The 12390-nt window shown below is 47.9% G+C and overlaps 5 protein-coding genes across 5 annotated transcripts; 1 reads left to right on the forward strand and 4 right to left on the reverse strand.

Annotated features, from left to right (window-relative positions):
* Positions 1-820: 820 nt before the first annotated feature.
* Positions 821-4790, forward strand: I302_107883 (uncharacterized protein; the record flags this gene model as incomplete). Its single annotated transcript, XM_019192987.1, has 13 exons — positions 821-1090; positions 1160-1219; positions 1276-1383; positions 1465-1752; positions 1811-1913; positions 1971-2038; positions 2104-2367; positions 2429-2845; positions 2909-3343; positions 3402-3524; positions 3602-3787; positions 3850-4625; positions 4688-4790. The coding sequence occupies 13 exons, from the start codon at positions 821-823 to the stop codon at positions 4788-4790; spliced, it is 3201 nt and encodes a 1066-aa protein (XP_019044464.1).
* A 287-nt stretch (positions 4791-5077) lies between these two features.
* Positions 5078-6166, reverse strand: I302_107884 (uncharacterized protein; the record flags this gene model as incomplete). Its single annotated transcript, XM_019192986.1, has 3 exons — positions 5078-5505; positions 5599-5686; positions 5783-6166. The coding sequence occupies 3 exons, from the start codon at positions 6164-6166 to the stop codon at positions 5078-5080; spliced, it is 900 nt and encodes a 299-aa protein (XP_019044463.1).
* A 288-nt stretch (positions 6167-6454) lies between these two features.
* Positions 6455-7501, reverse strand: I302_107885 (uncharacterized protein; the record flags this gene model as incomplete). Its single annotated transcript, XM_019192985.1, has 3 exons — positions 6455-6885; positions 6940-7027; positions 7109-7501. 3 exons carry the CDS (start codon positions 7499-7501, stop codon positions 6455-6457), a joined length of 912 nt encoding a protein of 303 aa, XP_019044462.1.
* Positions 7502-7812: 311 nt separating this feature from the next.
* Positions 7813-8979, reverse strand: I302_107886 (uncharacterized protein; the record flags this gene model as incomplete). Its single annotated transcript, XM_019192984.1, has 5 exons — positions 7813-7963; positions 8041-8163; positions 8218-8280; positions 8353-8637; positions 8747-8979. The coding sequence occupies 5 exons, from the start codon at positions 8977-8979 to the stop codon at positions 7813-7815; spliced, it is 855 nt and encodes a 284-aa protein (XP_019044461.1).
* Positions 8980-9622: 643 nt separating this feature from the next.
* Positions 9623-12230, reverse strand: I302_107887 (uncharacterized protein; the record flags this gene model as incomplete). Its single annotated transcript, XM_065870556.1, has 9 exons — positions 9623-10125; positions 10197-10377; positions 10441-10616; positions 10683-10864; positions 10932-11026; positions 11086-11495; positions 11543-11888; positions 11949-12033; positions 12085-12230. 9 exons carry the CDS (start codon positions 12228-12230, stop codon positions 9623-9625), a joined length of 2124 nt encoding a protein of 707 aa, XP_065726628.1.
* Positions 12231-12390: the final 160 nt, after the last annotated feature.

Raw genomic sequence — 12390 nt, forward strand, 5'->3', positions numbered from 1 at the left:
AAAGAAAGTGGTGGTGAATGATGAAGGAAGGTGTTGATAGGTGTGCAAGTATAAGAAATGTAGAAAGCAAGAAGACATATGTATATATGAGAATTGCCTTTCACATTCAGGTTGGGAACTGATGAGCACCCATAATTGCCCTCGACCCCTTGAAGCATAATCCCCATCTCGAATCATTCCTTTCATCTGCTCAATGCTCCGTTGATGTGGGAATAAATCCAGGTCGCCCGAGTCCCACAATATCCCGAGCGGAAAGTATCCCTTTGACTCGTGCAATTGGCCTTTGAGCAAAGGAACAGCTAGTGAATGCGCCTTTGATCGGTGCACACACTATGTTTGTGTGATATCGTGTGTGAGTGTGTGTGAGTGCTGACTGGTCTACACATCCTAGCCTGGATTATATATATGTGTGTGTGTGACATCACAAGCCGCGATCGAGGGCTCCTGAACTGACGTTTCTGCTACACTTCCAGGTCGCGAATACTGCGATTTTTCGCCTGATTAGGTGCCAGCCTGGTGTCGTATCTGACGATAGTATGTTGGACTCTTTGTACTTCATCCTGATGAAGAAAATCTGTCAAGGTGACACGGTAGTGATAGAGTAGCGTTGTACTTGTTCTTCATCTTGATCATTGTCATACGCGTAGGTGGCCACGTGCGAACGCGTCGGTCTGTGCGGGTCCACGTGCTATTACGTAAGCCACCACATGATCAGATACTCGTAAACAAAGAAAGCGTGACTGTCTTCCCATCAACAATTCAACATTTCATTCTTCCTCTTCTTCCTATTCTTCTTCTTCTCATCATCGTCACTATCATCATGGCACCCACAGCACCAACAGCATCATCCTCATCGAGGTCAAAACCTCTACCCAAGAGGTCAGAAGCTGCCACCCCAGTACCATCAGCAGCAGCAGGAAGAGTAACCAGGTTAAGAGCTGCTAAAGAGTCGACTACTGGTCCTGGGACGTCATCAGGAGGTCTGACGAGGATGGCACCACCCCCACCACCTAGGGCGCCAGGATTTCTGGCAAAGGGGAAGGAGGGGCTCAGAAAAGTGTCCGGGAAGATTGGGCAGAAGGAGAAAGAGGTGAGCTAAGACGTACAATTCGGGAGTCTTTGAAGAAATCTGAGCTGACGGTGTATGTTGATTGACCAGAACCAACCAATCAAGAAACCAAATGTACAAGAACATAACGATTACTCGGAGAGTCTGCAGGTGAGTGAAGTGTAACCTCTACGAGTACCCATGATTCAGCTAAAATGGCTGGCTAGGCATATCTTCGTATCCGGCCATCACCAGCGGATTCAGAGGGTCATACTTCTGCCAGACCATATTTGGAGATACAATCAGAAACAGACGTATTGATGCGAGCACCATCAGTGAGTTCTCATCTCTCGCTTCTTAACCCTACAAGATCCTCTGAACTTCAGCTGACTACGTGAGAATATATAACTCATCAGGACTCATCTCGACATCATATACCCAAACCACCTCATATCTATTCCTTCGACAAAGTATTCCCTCCTACCACCCCCCAGTCAGGCTTCTTCACTACCACCACCTTGCCGCTAGTTGAAAAGCTTTTGCAAGGAGAAAATGGTCTGTTGTTTGCCTATGGAGTCAGTAACAGCGGTAAAAGCTATACCATCCAGGGTGGATCCACCCATTCAGCGATAGACAGAGGGGTCTTGCCTAGATCCATCGATGTCGTGTTCAACTCTATTGAAGGGCTCAAGAGTAATGCAAATGTACCTCGTAATGTTTCACAATCTGGATGTGTTCTAGGCTGACTATAAAATTGATCAGCTCAAGCCTCAAGGACTGGCCGATGTAGTTCTGAGTGATGAGCAGGATGACCCTATAGTTCTCAACGACCCACTCGCTGCTGGAGAGCCACGGATCGAAGACAGTGAGCTGGGAACCAAGCAGCAGCGTTGACCATCAGCTAACAAATCTTTGTACACAGCTGTCAAAGTCGATCGAAATTTCTCGTACGCCGTTTTCGTCTCTTACGCCGAGGTATACAATGAGAAAGTGAGCAGGTTTTTCTTCGAACTTCAAACCTCGATTACTTACGAAGCTGACAGACCAGCGGTTAGATATTTGACCTCTTAGACTCCGTGCTTCCTACAGCTCCCTCCACACCCAGCATGGCTAGGAGTAGAGCTACAAACACAGGTTTACCAAGAGCATCGAACACGTATGGCTTCCCCGGTGCTCTCAACTCTTCATTCAACCTCGCAGCTATGGCCAATGGCGGTGGAGGTATACTCAAACGTCATGCTTTGTCGCTTAAGAACGATCCAGAGGGAAATGGGAAGTATATCGCTGGGTTGAAGGATGTCAGAGTCAGAAGTAGAGAGGTGAGAGATCCCTTGCAAACCCTTTTGTCAGTATGATTGACGTGGGATTTCTCTACCATAGGAAGCGTTGGCCGTATTTCGATCCGGCGAAAGTGCGAGACAAGTCTTCGGAACGATTGCCAATCGAGAATCCTCACGATCACACGGTATATTCACCATCAAAGTAGTCAGAATCCACAACGGTGCACCCGAAGATCCCGATTCAGCGCAAGTATCAAGATTAGCAATTGTCGATTTGGCAGGATCGGAACGAACTAGAAATACGCAAACCACAGGTGACAGGTTGAAGGAAGCTGGTAACATCAATAAATCGCTTATGGTCTTAGGTCAATGTCTCGAAGTCTTGAGATCGAACCAGCAGAAGATGTCGTCGAATAATACTGCTGTATCGACCAAGAAGAAATTGGCTGTAGTACCATTCAGACATTCCAAACTGACGGAGGTGTTCCAGAATTTCTTTGTCGGTGATGGTAGAGCGGTGAGCTGAGATGATGACTTGGTGAATACGTGATCTTTAGCTCACATTTATTTAAATCTTTAGGTAATTATAGTCAATGTTAATCCTTACGACACAGGCTTCGACGAGAACTCCCACGTCATGAGGTTCTCAGCCATCGCGAGAGAAATCCAAACTACAGCTTCCAACAAGGTTGGATCTTCCGGGTTCCCGTTGTTGAAACGTCAAATCAGTACTCAATTCTCCGCATTGAGGAACGCAGTCAGTGGACATGGGCATGGACACGGTCAAGGACCGATGAAGATCAAAGTGACTGTTCCTGTGCTACCTAAACCCGATGACAAAGATCTTGAAAAGGGAGGCAAAAAATTAGCGATGGACAGAGAAAGTCAAGGTTTCGTTATGGTTGAAGAGGAGTTGGAAGTAGTCGAGGAAAGTGAAAGTGAGAGTGATGAAGAGGACGATAAGGATGCATTGGTGGAGTACCTTTTTGAGCAGTTGAGGGAAATGAAAACTAGGGTGAGCTGCATTTCTCCATGCTTGATACGCAGATAGCTGACATGGGTTGGTGTTACAGTTGTACGAATCTGAGATGCGAAACGCTTCGGTAGAGGTTGAAGTGCGAGAAGAGGTGGCCAAGGAAATGCAAGAGTCATTACAGAGGATGCACGACGATTTCAGTAAACAGCTCAGCGAGCAGGTAAGGCCAAACGTTCAGCTATATTTATCTTGAGCCTCCGTCAAAAAGCTGACATGTGATCTTCTTACTTTGGATAGGTCGCTGCAAACGAGCTCAAGACGGATAGGAAGATCGATATAGTCACTCGAACTATGACCCCCGCTGTACATCGTATCGCCCAGTATCAGCCGCAACATGGCTCAGCAGCGTCTTCAAGAATAAGTGAAGACGTATCGATGGAAGATCCTGATGAGAGTTTCGAGTCAGCTATCGATGCTTCTTTGGTGAGTGATATCCAGCTTGACCGATGATTGAGCAGTCCCCTCATCAGCTGCATGTTCCGTAGATGACTTCTGGCGATGATTCCGTTATGACCGAGGGATCCGATCCGTTTGTGGTCAGATCCCCTGGTCTCCCTCAGATCACTCTTACACGAGACTCTTTCAACCCTGTCGTACTTCCCGGCTCTCCTTCTCCAGCTCAACTCCAAAATTCCAACGATCAGGGAAATATCAGCGCCGCAGCAGATACGAGTATCGAAGCGAACACCACAGTAGACGAAGAGGAGGAAGAAGGGAATGAAATCACGAAAGAAGAGATCGACCTTGACTCGGAAGTCGACGACGATGATAGTGAGGCTATCAAACCAGTTGCGATAGTCATAAGTTCCGACGAAGAGAGTGTTGAGGAGACTGATGAAGACGAAGAAGAAGAGGAAGAAGAGGAGAGTGAGGAAGAGGAAGATGCGGACGAAGAAGAGGTCGACTCTGATGAATCTGCATTTACCTTGTCTGACGAAGATGTCAATGAAGAAGATTCGGACGACAGCGAGGGGTCCTCACCCGTTAGAAAAGCCTCAAGCCGGAGGAGAACGACGGGATCACCCAAGAAACCTTCATCACCCATTAAGAAAGCTTCCAAGGCTACTCCTGCAAAAGTCAAATCCACTCCAGCAAAGAGAACACCAGCCAAGGCTAGGAAGGATGAAGTGGCAGGAACACCGCCCAGTAAAGCCCAGACTGAGCCATTGACACCTGGACCATTGAGCGAGAGGATCAGTCAGATTCAGTTGTCTGAAGATGAAGATGAAGTGCCGATCAAGACGACGATGAAGAAGAAGAGGTGAGTTGGAGATCTTCCGCGATGTTGAAGATGGTAGCTAATGGGTTGTGGTAATTGATCAGGACACTGGGTAAGAAGATCGTCACGGAGGATGAGATGATTCAAGCTGATCGGGTCAGGATGAGCGTTGGTGGAGCTGAAGTAAGGAGGATGTTGAGGGGTTAGACGTTACGGTGAGATGGGCAATGCCTTGACTGGTTGGACATGGACATGGTGATTGGAACTTTGAGTTGGAAGAAGACATGGACAATGAGAGTGTAAGATAATTTTGGTGACATGGGGCATCGGTTGAATTTTGGGTCATTTGACGTATACAGTATACAGTAGAATGGTATGGGTTTATGTACAATCCTGTAATATATTCGACATCCATTATGATCATGCAGTTTCATGTACACATACTGAGGCTCAGTCATCTGTTCATCCCTCGCGGATCGTCAATTCCAATCCAATTACTGAGGCTTCTTGGCAGTAACTATAAGCGCAACACTCCAAATCTTGACAGGCCCATGGCCCTTCTCGGCCGTCAAAACCTCTTCAATCTTCTCAAAGACCTTCCAGCCAAGCTCCTGTCTATCTTCACCCCACTTGGCCGTCATGATTGGAACCACAGGTAACATCTTCCTAGCCATATCTGCGGGTGATCTGGCCTCTTGAACAAAATGATACGGTTCAATCTTGATCCCCGTGAGACCGTTGTCTGTCAGGATTTTACGAACGAATTCGGGGTGAGACCATGAGCCGCCTGGAGGTGGGGATGGAGGGATGAGCGGGAAGGAAGGGAGGAGCGCGATGGATCGTTGGATTAGCTGGAGGGGGGCGGAGCAGGCCCAGGTGGATAGGGAGAGGGAACCACCGGGTTTGAGGACTCGGATGGATTCTTGGTTGGAAGGTCAGCTTGAGTGGTTCACAGCACGATATGATGTGAGGCCTGAAGTGATGGTGAGATGAGAGGTGTGGGAATATAGCTCACCTTTGAGTCCTGCTATGGGATCTGGTAAGAGGAAGTACAAGAAGTTCGCGAATATGTAGTCGAAGGTATTATCAGGTTTATCGAGTTGCTACAACACCCTATGAATTAGCATGTGTGTATTATATGATGCTCGCCAGAATCGCATTCAAGCTGTGATGTATCTTCGAAGGTGCGACTAACTCACGTTCGCATCCAGCTTCTCAACATCCACCTCTCCCCACGCATCACTCTTCTTCTGATCACGCAGATTCCCCAACAACGAATCATCAATTTCCCCAGCTATGATCTTGACTCTACTCCTCCCCTGATGTGCTCGTAATGCCTCAAGCAAGGCTATCGTCACCTGACCAAGCCCCGAGCCTATATCCAAGACACTCAACTCAGCATCTAATCGAGCATTGTGCGGTGGTGATTGATATCCCTTTGAGCTGGACAAGGGAGGTTGAGAAACGAGTAGACCCGATTGTTCGAGTAGTTTCCTGGCGGGGGGAAGAGTTATGCCTTCGGTACCTTTGTATGCTTCATAGGGTTTCGCGGTGAGCCAGAGTGAGGGAGTCCACTTGTCCATCTCTTTGAGCTTGCAGTAGATGTATAGACAGGGATGAGGTTTATATAATTAGGTGAAAGAGCGAGAGAATGGAGCGGAGTGGAGATGTTCCGTATGATGAATGACATCATGGAGTTCACTTCGGAGTATAAGATACCCATCGACACCCAAAACCTGGGGCAGACTGTGAACTCACTTGATAACGTACATATGGCATGGTAAGGATGTATGTATTCACAAAATCGATCTCATATATCTACAGTATACCCGTTCCAGCAGCAAGGGGCACATGAAGGTCAAGCGATCAATCTATTCGGGCTTTCTAGCAGACACCACGATAGCTACACTGACCAACCTGACCGGCCCATCCCCTTGTTCTCTTCTCAAAGTCTCTTCGATAATCTCAAACAACTTCCATCCGAGCTCTTCTCTCTCATCACCCCATTGGAAAGTAACATACGGCACGATACTCTTCATCTTATAAGTCATCTCACCCGGTGAGTGAGCGGTGTGGACATACTCGAAAGGCTCGATCCTGATATCTTCCAGACCTTGCTCAAGGAGTGTTTTATGGAGGTATCGAGGGTGTGACCATGGTTCTCCACCTGGGGATGGGAGCGGGTCAGTGAGCGGATAAGAGGGGAGTAATGAGATGGCTCGTTGTATTACTTGGAAGGGACCATGAGCGCCCCAGGTGGAGAAGGAGAGTGTGCCGCCTGGTTTGAGTACTCGGATGGATTCTGATGGAAGCCTCGTCAGAGCGTTTATGCTAATATGAACAGTAAGATACTCACCCTTGATTCCTACAAGTGGATCTTGCAAGTTGGCGAAAAGGAAGTTGGCGAAGACAAAGTCGAACGTATCATCAGGTTTGGACAGTTCCTACGACATGCACACAAGATGAGCGATCAAGGGTGTCAGCTTGTACTTCGGATTCTTCTTGGACCAAGGTAGAAAACTCACATTACCATCCAAGCACTCTACATCAACCATCTCCCAGCCATTCTTGGCTTTCCCCTCATTCAAATGATCCAACAGACTACCCGCAATGTCTCCAGCAACGATCTTGACTCTGTTTCCAGCCTCGCTCTCGTGGTTCTTGATGTTGTCGACTAATGTCGAAGTGACTTGACCTAAACCTGTCCCGATATCCAAGACATTCAGTTCATCGTTCAATCGGTTATCAGGAGAAGGGTCCTGATATCCTCCTTGTCTGGTTGACAGTGTAGATTTGAGGGCGAGCAGGCCTGAATGTTCGAGAAGCTTTTGAGCGACAGGTGCTGTGATGTCTTCGGTGCCGAGGTGAGACTCGAGGGTCGTAGCTGTAAGCCAGAGGGAGGGGGTCCATTTGTCCATCTTGAGCGATTGAGAAGATATTTCGTTGTTGTTATGATAATGGTTAGTTTTGCAGATGAAGCGTACAAGGGGGTCTTCCTTGTTATATATGTATCGAGTATCTGCGATCATGATTCTGATGATGATCGGGGCAATGCAGTCTTCGTCTCTTTCAACATGCATAAACCTCATATTACTGTACCCCTGTGTGTGTATCCTCGTGTGCAAGAAGAGATGATTGGCTTGGCTTGGCATTGCAGATCAGTTAGTATGTGAATGGTATAAATGCATGTGTGTGTGTGTATTTGGGAAATGGAAACTCATACACCTTCCTAAGCATTCTTGATGCTGGCTTCTACTTTCTGGATAGCGGATCCTCCATCAACGATAGCCTGCAGCAAAAAGGTGTTATCCGCACCAGCCATCACGAATCGAGCATTATCATTCTTCTTGGCAAACTTCTCAACCAAGTCCAATCGATTACTAACAACAGCGATACAGGGTAAGCAAGTGCTCATCCACATCTTACATCCCACCGATGATCTCGTGCATAAACTCACTGTAAACCGCCGAATCCCACTGATACCTTTCTACCATTCACCGACACTTTCTTGGCCGCCGCTGATACTCTGTCAAAGGCCTCTTCGACACGGGGATTTCCCATATCACCAGGGATACCCATACTGTGCTGATCGATCAGCGTACAGACTCTCGCACAGATATTCAGATCCACTCACTCTGATGTCAAGTCGCCACAGCCTATCAGCAATACATCCACACCTTCGACAGCAGCAATCGAGCTGGAACACCAGCGTCTCGTGTTAGCCCTTCATTCATCTTACTGATATCATAGGCAATCAAATTGGACCTACTCGACATCGTCCAATGCTCTAACGGTCTCAATCATACATATCACTATGACCAGGTTGTTACAGATGGGATTCGCGAATTTGGCAGGTACATTGGCGTATCTCAACATTGGCATTGTACCTGTTGCGGACCTTTCGCCCAATGGAGCGAATCTCGCGTATCTGACCACATTGGCAGCTTCGGCGGCACTGTTGACGTGAGGGACGATGATGGCTTGAGCACCACCATCGAGAGTACGAGAGATCCAGTCGGAGGTGTTGGCTGGTACTCTTACTATCGGGGTGAGGCTGCCGCGTGAACAAGAAAGATATCAGTCCAAGCTGTCGGGAGGTCTGCAACATTATGTATCATACCGAGGAATACTCGCGGCCTGATATGGGTTGGACAATTACTCACCCCAAGTTCAAAGCAGCACAACTCAGCTGATTGGTAGTTTCCAGACCAAACGGACTGTGCTCCAAGTCAATCAAGACCGCATCGTACCCTGCCGCTTTGGCGAATCCTAGCACTTCGACACTACTGACTATCTTTATCGATAGGGCATGTGCGAGTACACCAGCGTTTATCTTCTCCTTCAGGGGGTTGGACACGGCGAACTTCTTGGCAGATTCAATGGTGGGAAACGACATGGTGATTGTGAATCTCTGATCTCTGAGAATTGAATAAGGTGACAGAAGTAGTATGGTCCAGATTAACTTATGTGTGACTGACTTCCGAGGCTTCTTACTATGTATGTAAGACGGAACTGCTTAATAGACCTTATTATATCACGTCCTCACATCATCCGTGACTCATGTCAATCACAGGACTTGCGCGTCAGCTTAAATTTACATCGACTTTATCTTATCGGGGTGAAGTTCGGGGTCATCTCGGGGAACATCACCTGATCAAAAGATTTACCGGTCCGAAGTCGATCTGAGATTAGCCAATAATTGATCTTGCAATGTGCTACATGCATATGTCTTCACAGCAATATCGGTCACAATTCTGATCATAGTAGACTTCATGATGACCGGTCTGGACAGTAACAGCAGGAATCACTATTGAAAACCGCCGGACCGGCGTCTCCGAGACCTTCTGGTCCAGATATCGATGGTCTCCATTCGAGATCATCAACGTAAATGTCCTTTTCAAAGGAAGGATCTTGTGGTGAGATCTCATGATACACCATTTAATGTGAGTACATGAGTCATAAGATACGACAAAGCTAAAATAGCGATACATTTGAACCAAAGCATGAGTGATAGTGAACGATGATACAGGTAAAACATCCTAAGAGCCAAATCCAAATTCCGCCAATCCCATTTGTTCCAAGAAGCTAAGTTGATTATACATTTCTATTGGATTATTCCCATTCCCATTCCCTGTGCCAATGCCATTTCCAGCTCCCAGACCAGTACCCCCAAAATCAGCGCCGAAACTGGCAAAGCTGAAACTGTCGAACTGATTTTGAGAGGATGCGCTACCAGCGCCGGTGGACGAAACAGAGGGGTGGTTGTTGAAGAGATCTTGCATGTCAATATGGGATTGAGGTTGATGATCTCCACTGAGATCCGATACTGGGACGTTTCTTGTATTGCTGACGGTAGGTATCGCTGGGGTTTTACCCACTGATGTTAGTAGTTCAGACATCGAGGCTAATCGTTTTCTGACAGGGTTGTTTGGTTGTTGAGCCGCCCACTGCTGGATGATGGTGTTGGAAATCTCCAATAACCACTGATGATGGGGATCTCGGGATTCTTCATACACTTTAAGATGGATGATCACACAGCAGACTACCAAAGGAGCAAATCAGTCATGATGTAGATCAACAACAGCCACAATCTGGATGGCAGGAACTACTCACAAGCAGCATATACCGTTATTGACCATACATCCAGATAGTACGCTCCATCGGGCGAGTTCAACCAATACACAGCTTGTTCTGCTCGCTGACACAGACTGACCCATCGATCTCGTGATGGTCTGAAGGATATCTGAGATGGGGTAGGCGTCGAAGGCCATAAGAAGTTTCTTTGGAAAGTGAACTGATGCACGTCTGATCAGCCTCGAGCACTGATCTATGTGTTTACAAAGATCGATGAACCCACCTCCAGCACGACGATAAATAGGTTCATCAACAAGGGAGCTTGACGGAGTACCAATTTTATGGAGTATGGCCAGCTCTGAGGCAGTTGAGCAAGCCAGTTGTCGATATCCACTTGCAGCATCAGAAGGTTCAAATCGTCTGCAGCTTGTAGACCCGACGGACTCCCAACTAAGCGGTCTGCAAGATTGTATCCAGTCATGAGTCATTTCTCGGGTCCACTATATAAAAAAAAAGACGACTTACGAGCTCGTCCCAACAGGATACTGAGAGAAGTGAACTCCGTCAAGAACCTGAAACAAGGGAAAATCGCTTGGGTCTTGCTAGTCAAGTCACCATCTCGGATGCCATCGGCATAGTGTCTTGGTAATGGTGCGTCACAATCTGCCAGGTCGATGGCGAAAGTACGACCCATGCGTAAAGCGGTCCTACAGGGAGTGACGGAATGACCCGTTGTCAACATATACTACGACGTCTTGTCTCAGACAAACCCACCATCTGTCCATACTGATACAAGCACCCCACACTCTCAGCCTTCTATTCAGTTGGAAGTACGGCACGTGACTAGTCGCGATATTCCGGTGTAGCGCCTGTAACATGTTACCCTCAGTCGATCAATCCCATAAGTACGCTCGAAGTGATGACTCACTAAGGCAAATCCCATCCTGGCGGCCGTACCAACATTTTGCCAAACGTTCTCACTTGCATCCCCTGCATCTGGACCATTCAGATCTTCACACATGCTCAGCAGCAATAATACCTGTATACTCCCCAGACACCTTGTCGCAGCCAGCTTCTGCATCTCAGGACCTAGCAACAAGCTGTGCAGAGATGACAGGAGACTCTTCTGGATGTGTTCCGGTACATCCCTCGATCTAGCTGCGATCGCGCAATGTATCATCCGCACGATGAGAGGTAAAGGTGTAGGAGGAGTTGATCTCGGGTCGACCGCTGCGTATTTGTCCACATGTGCTGCGCTAGCTTTGTCCGCTAGTAAGCTCTCGGATACTGATATCACTGGAAAAAGGGGTATGATCCGATCACGGCATGTCTCGTATACTATCACAGCAATCAGCTTATGTCAGGCGACTTCGCAATGAACGTACAGCTTGTCAGGACCGTCTCCGCTCCTATCTCCTGTATCAATCTCGCTTGGACCATACTGACAGAGACCAAGGTCGGTTTCTCATGTCTCGCTGACGATGACTCTCCTTGGCCGATCAACAGGCCATTCTGTTCCAGTCCGCCTATTGAGCCTCGATGAAGATCGTATCGATCGTCGATGTTTCGCAGTTTGTCGATGATCTCGGTAGTCTGGGGCACATGTTTCCAGACCAGTATAGAGAGACTGGAACTGCCAAGGTAGCGGGGCTCGTAGCCTTGTGACTGGGACAGAGACGAGGCACCTTTTGCAGCACCTCGAAACAGTGTTCGACGTCGTGGACGATCATCCTACGGTAAAGCACAAGGAGTTAGCACTTGGGAGCCATGAGAGGAATCCGACTGATGCACCTTGGGAGCAGCCGAGACCTTGTCGCAATGTCTATTATGCTCTATGCATTTCTTGCAGCGTTCTTCCCCGGATACTGCAACGCATCTGATTGGATACCATCAGTATACGGACAAGGCGGTCGGAAAGACCACCCACTTTATACGGTGCTCCCTGCAATACTTGCAAGCCCGATGCTGACGTTTGAGATTTGGCTTGCCAGCGTCTCCCTGTGTTGGCAGCTCCTGCGTCTGAGCACGGGACCGGGTCCGCGGAGGTGGTGACGATGATCTTGATCGGCCCATAGCTTATCGTCTGTCGTATCTCCAGTGTCACCTATCCCGCTTGGCGTATTGGTCAGTACAGACAAGGAATCGTTCGGGGTGTATGTCGGGGGTTTAAAGGCGTCTGCGAGAATCATGAATGTATATATAGGGACAGACTCGTCCTGTGCAGATCAGAATT

Source organism: Kwoniella bestiolae, chromosome 6 (genome assembly GCF_000512585.2).
Source record: "Kwoniella bestiolae CBS 10118 chromosome 6, complete sequence".
NCBI classification, from domain to species: Eukaryota; Fungi; Basidiomycota; class Tremellomycetes; order Tremellales; family Cryptococcaceae; genus Kwoniella; species Kwoniella bestiolae.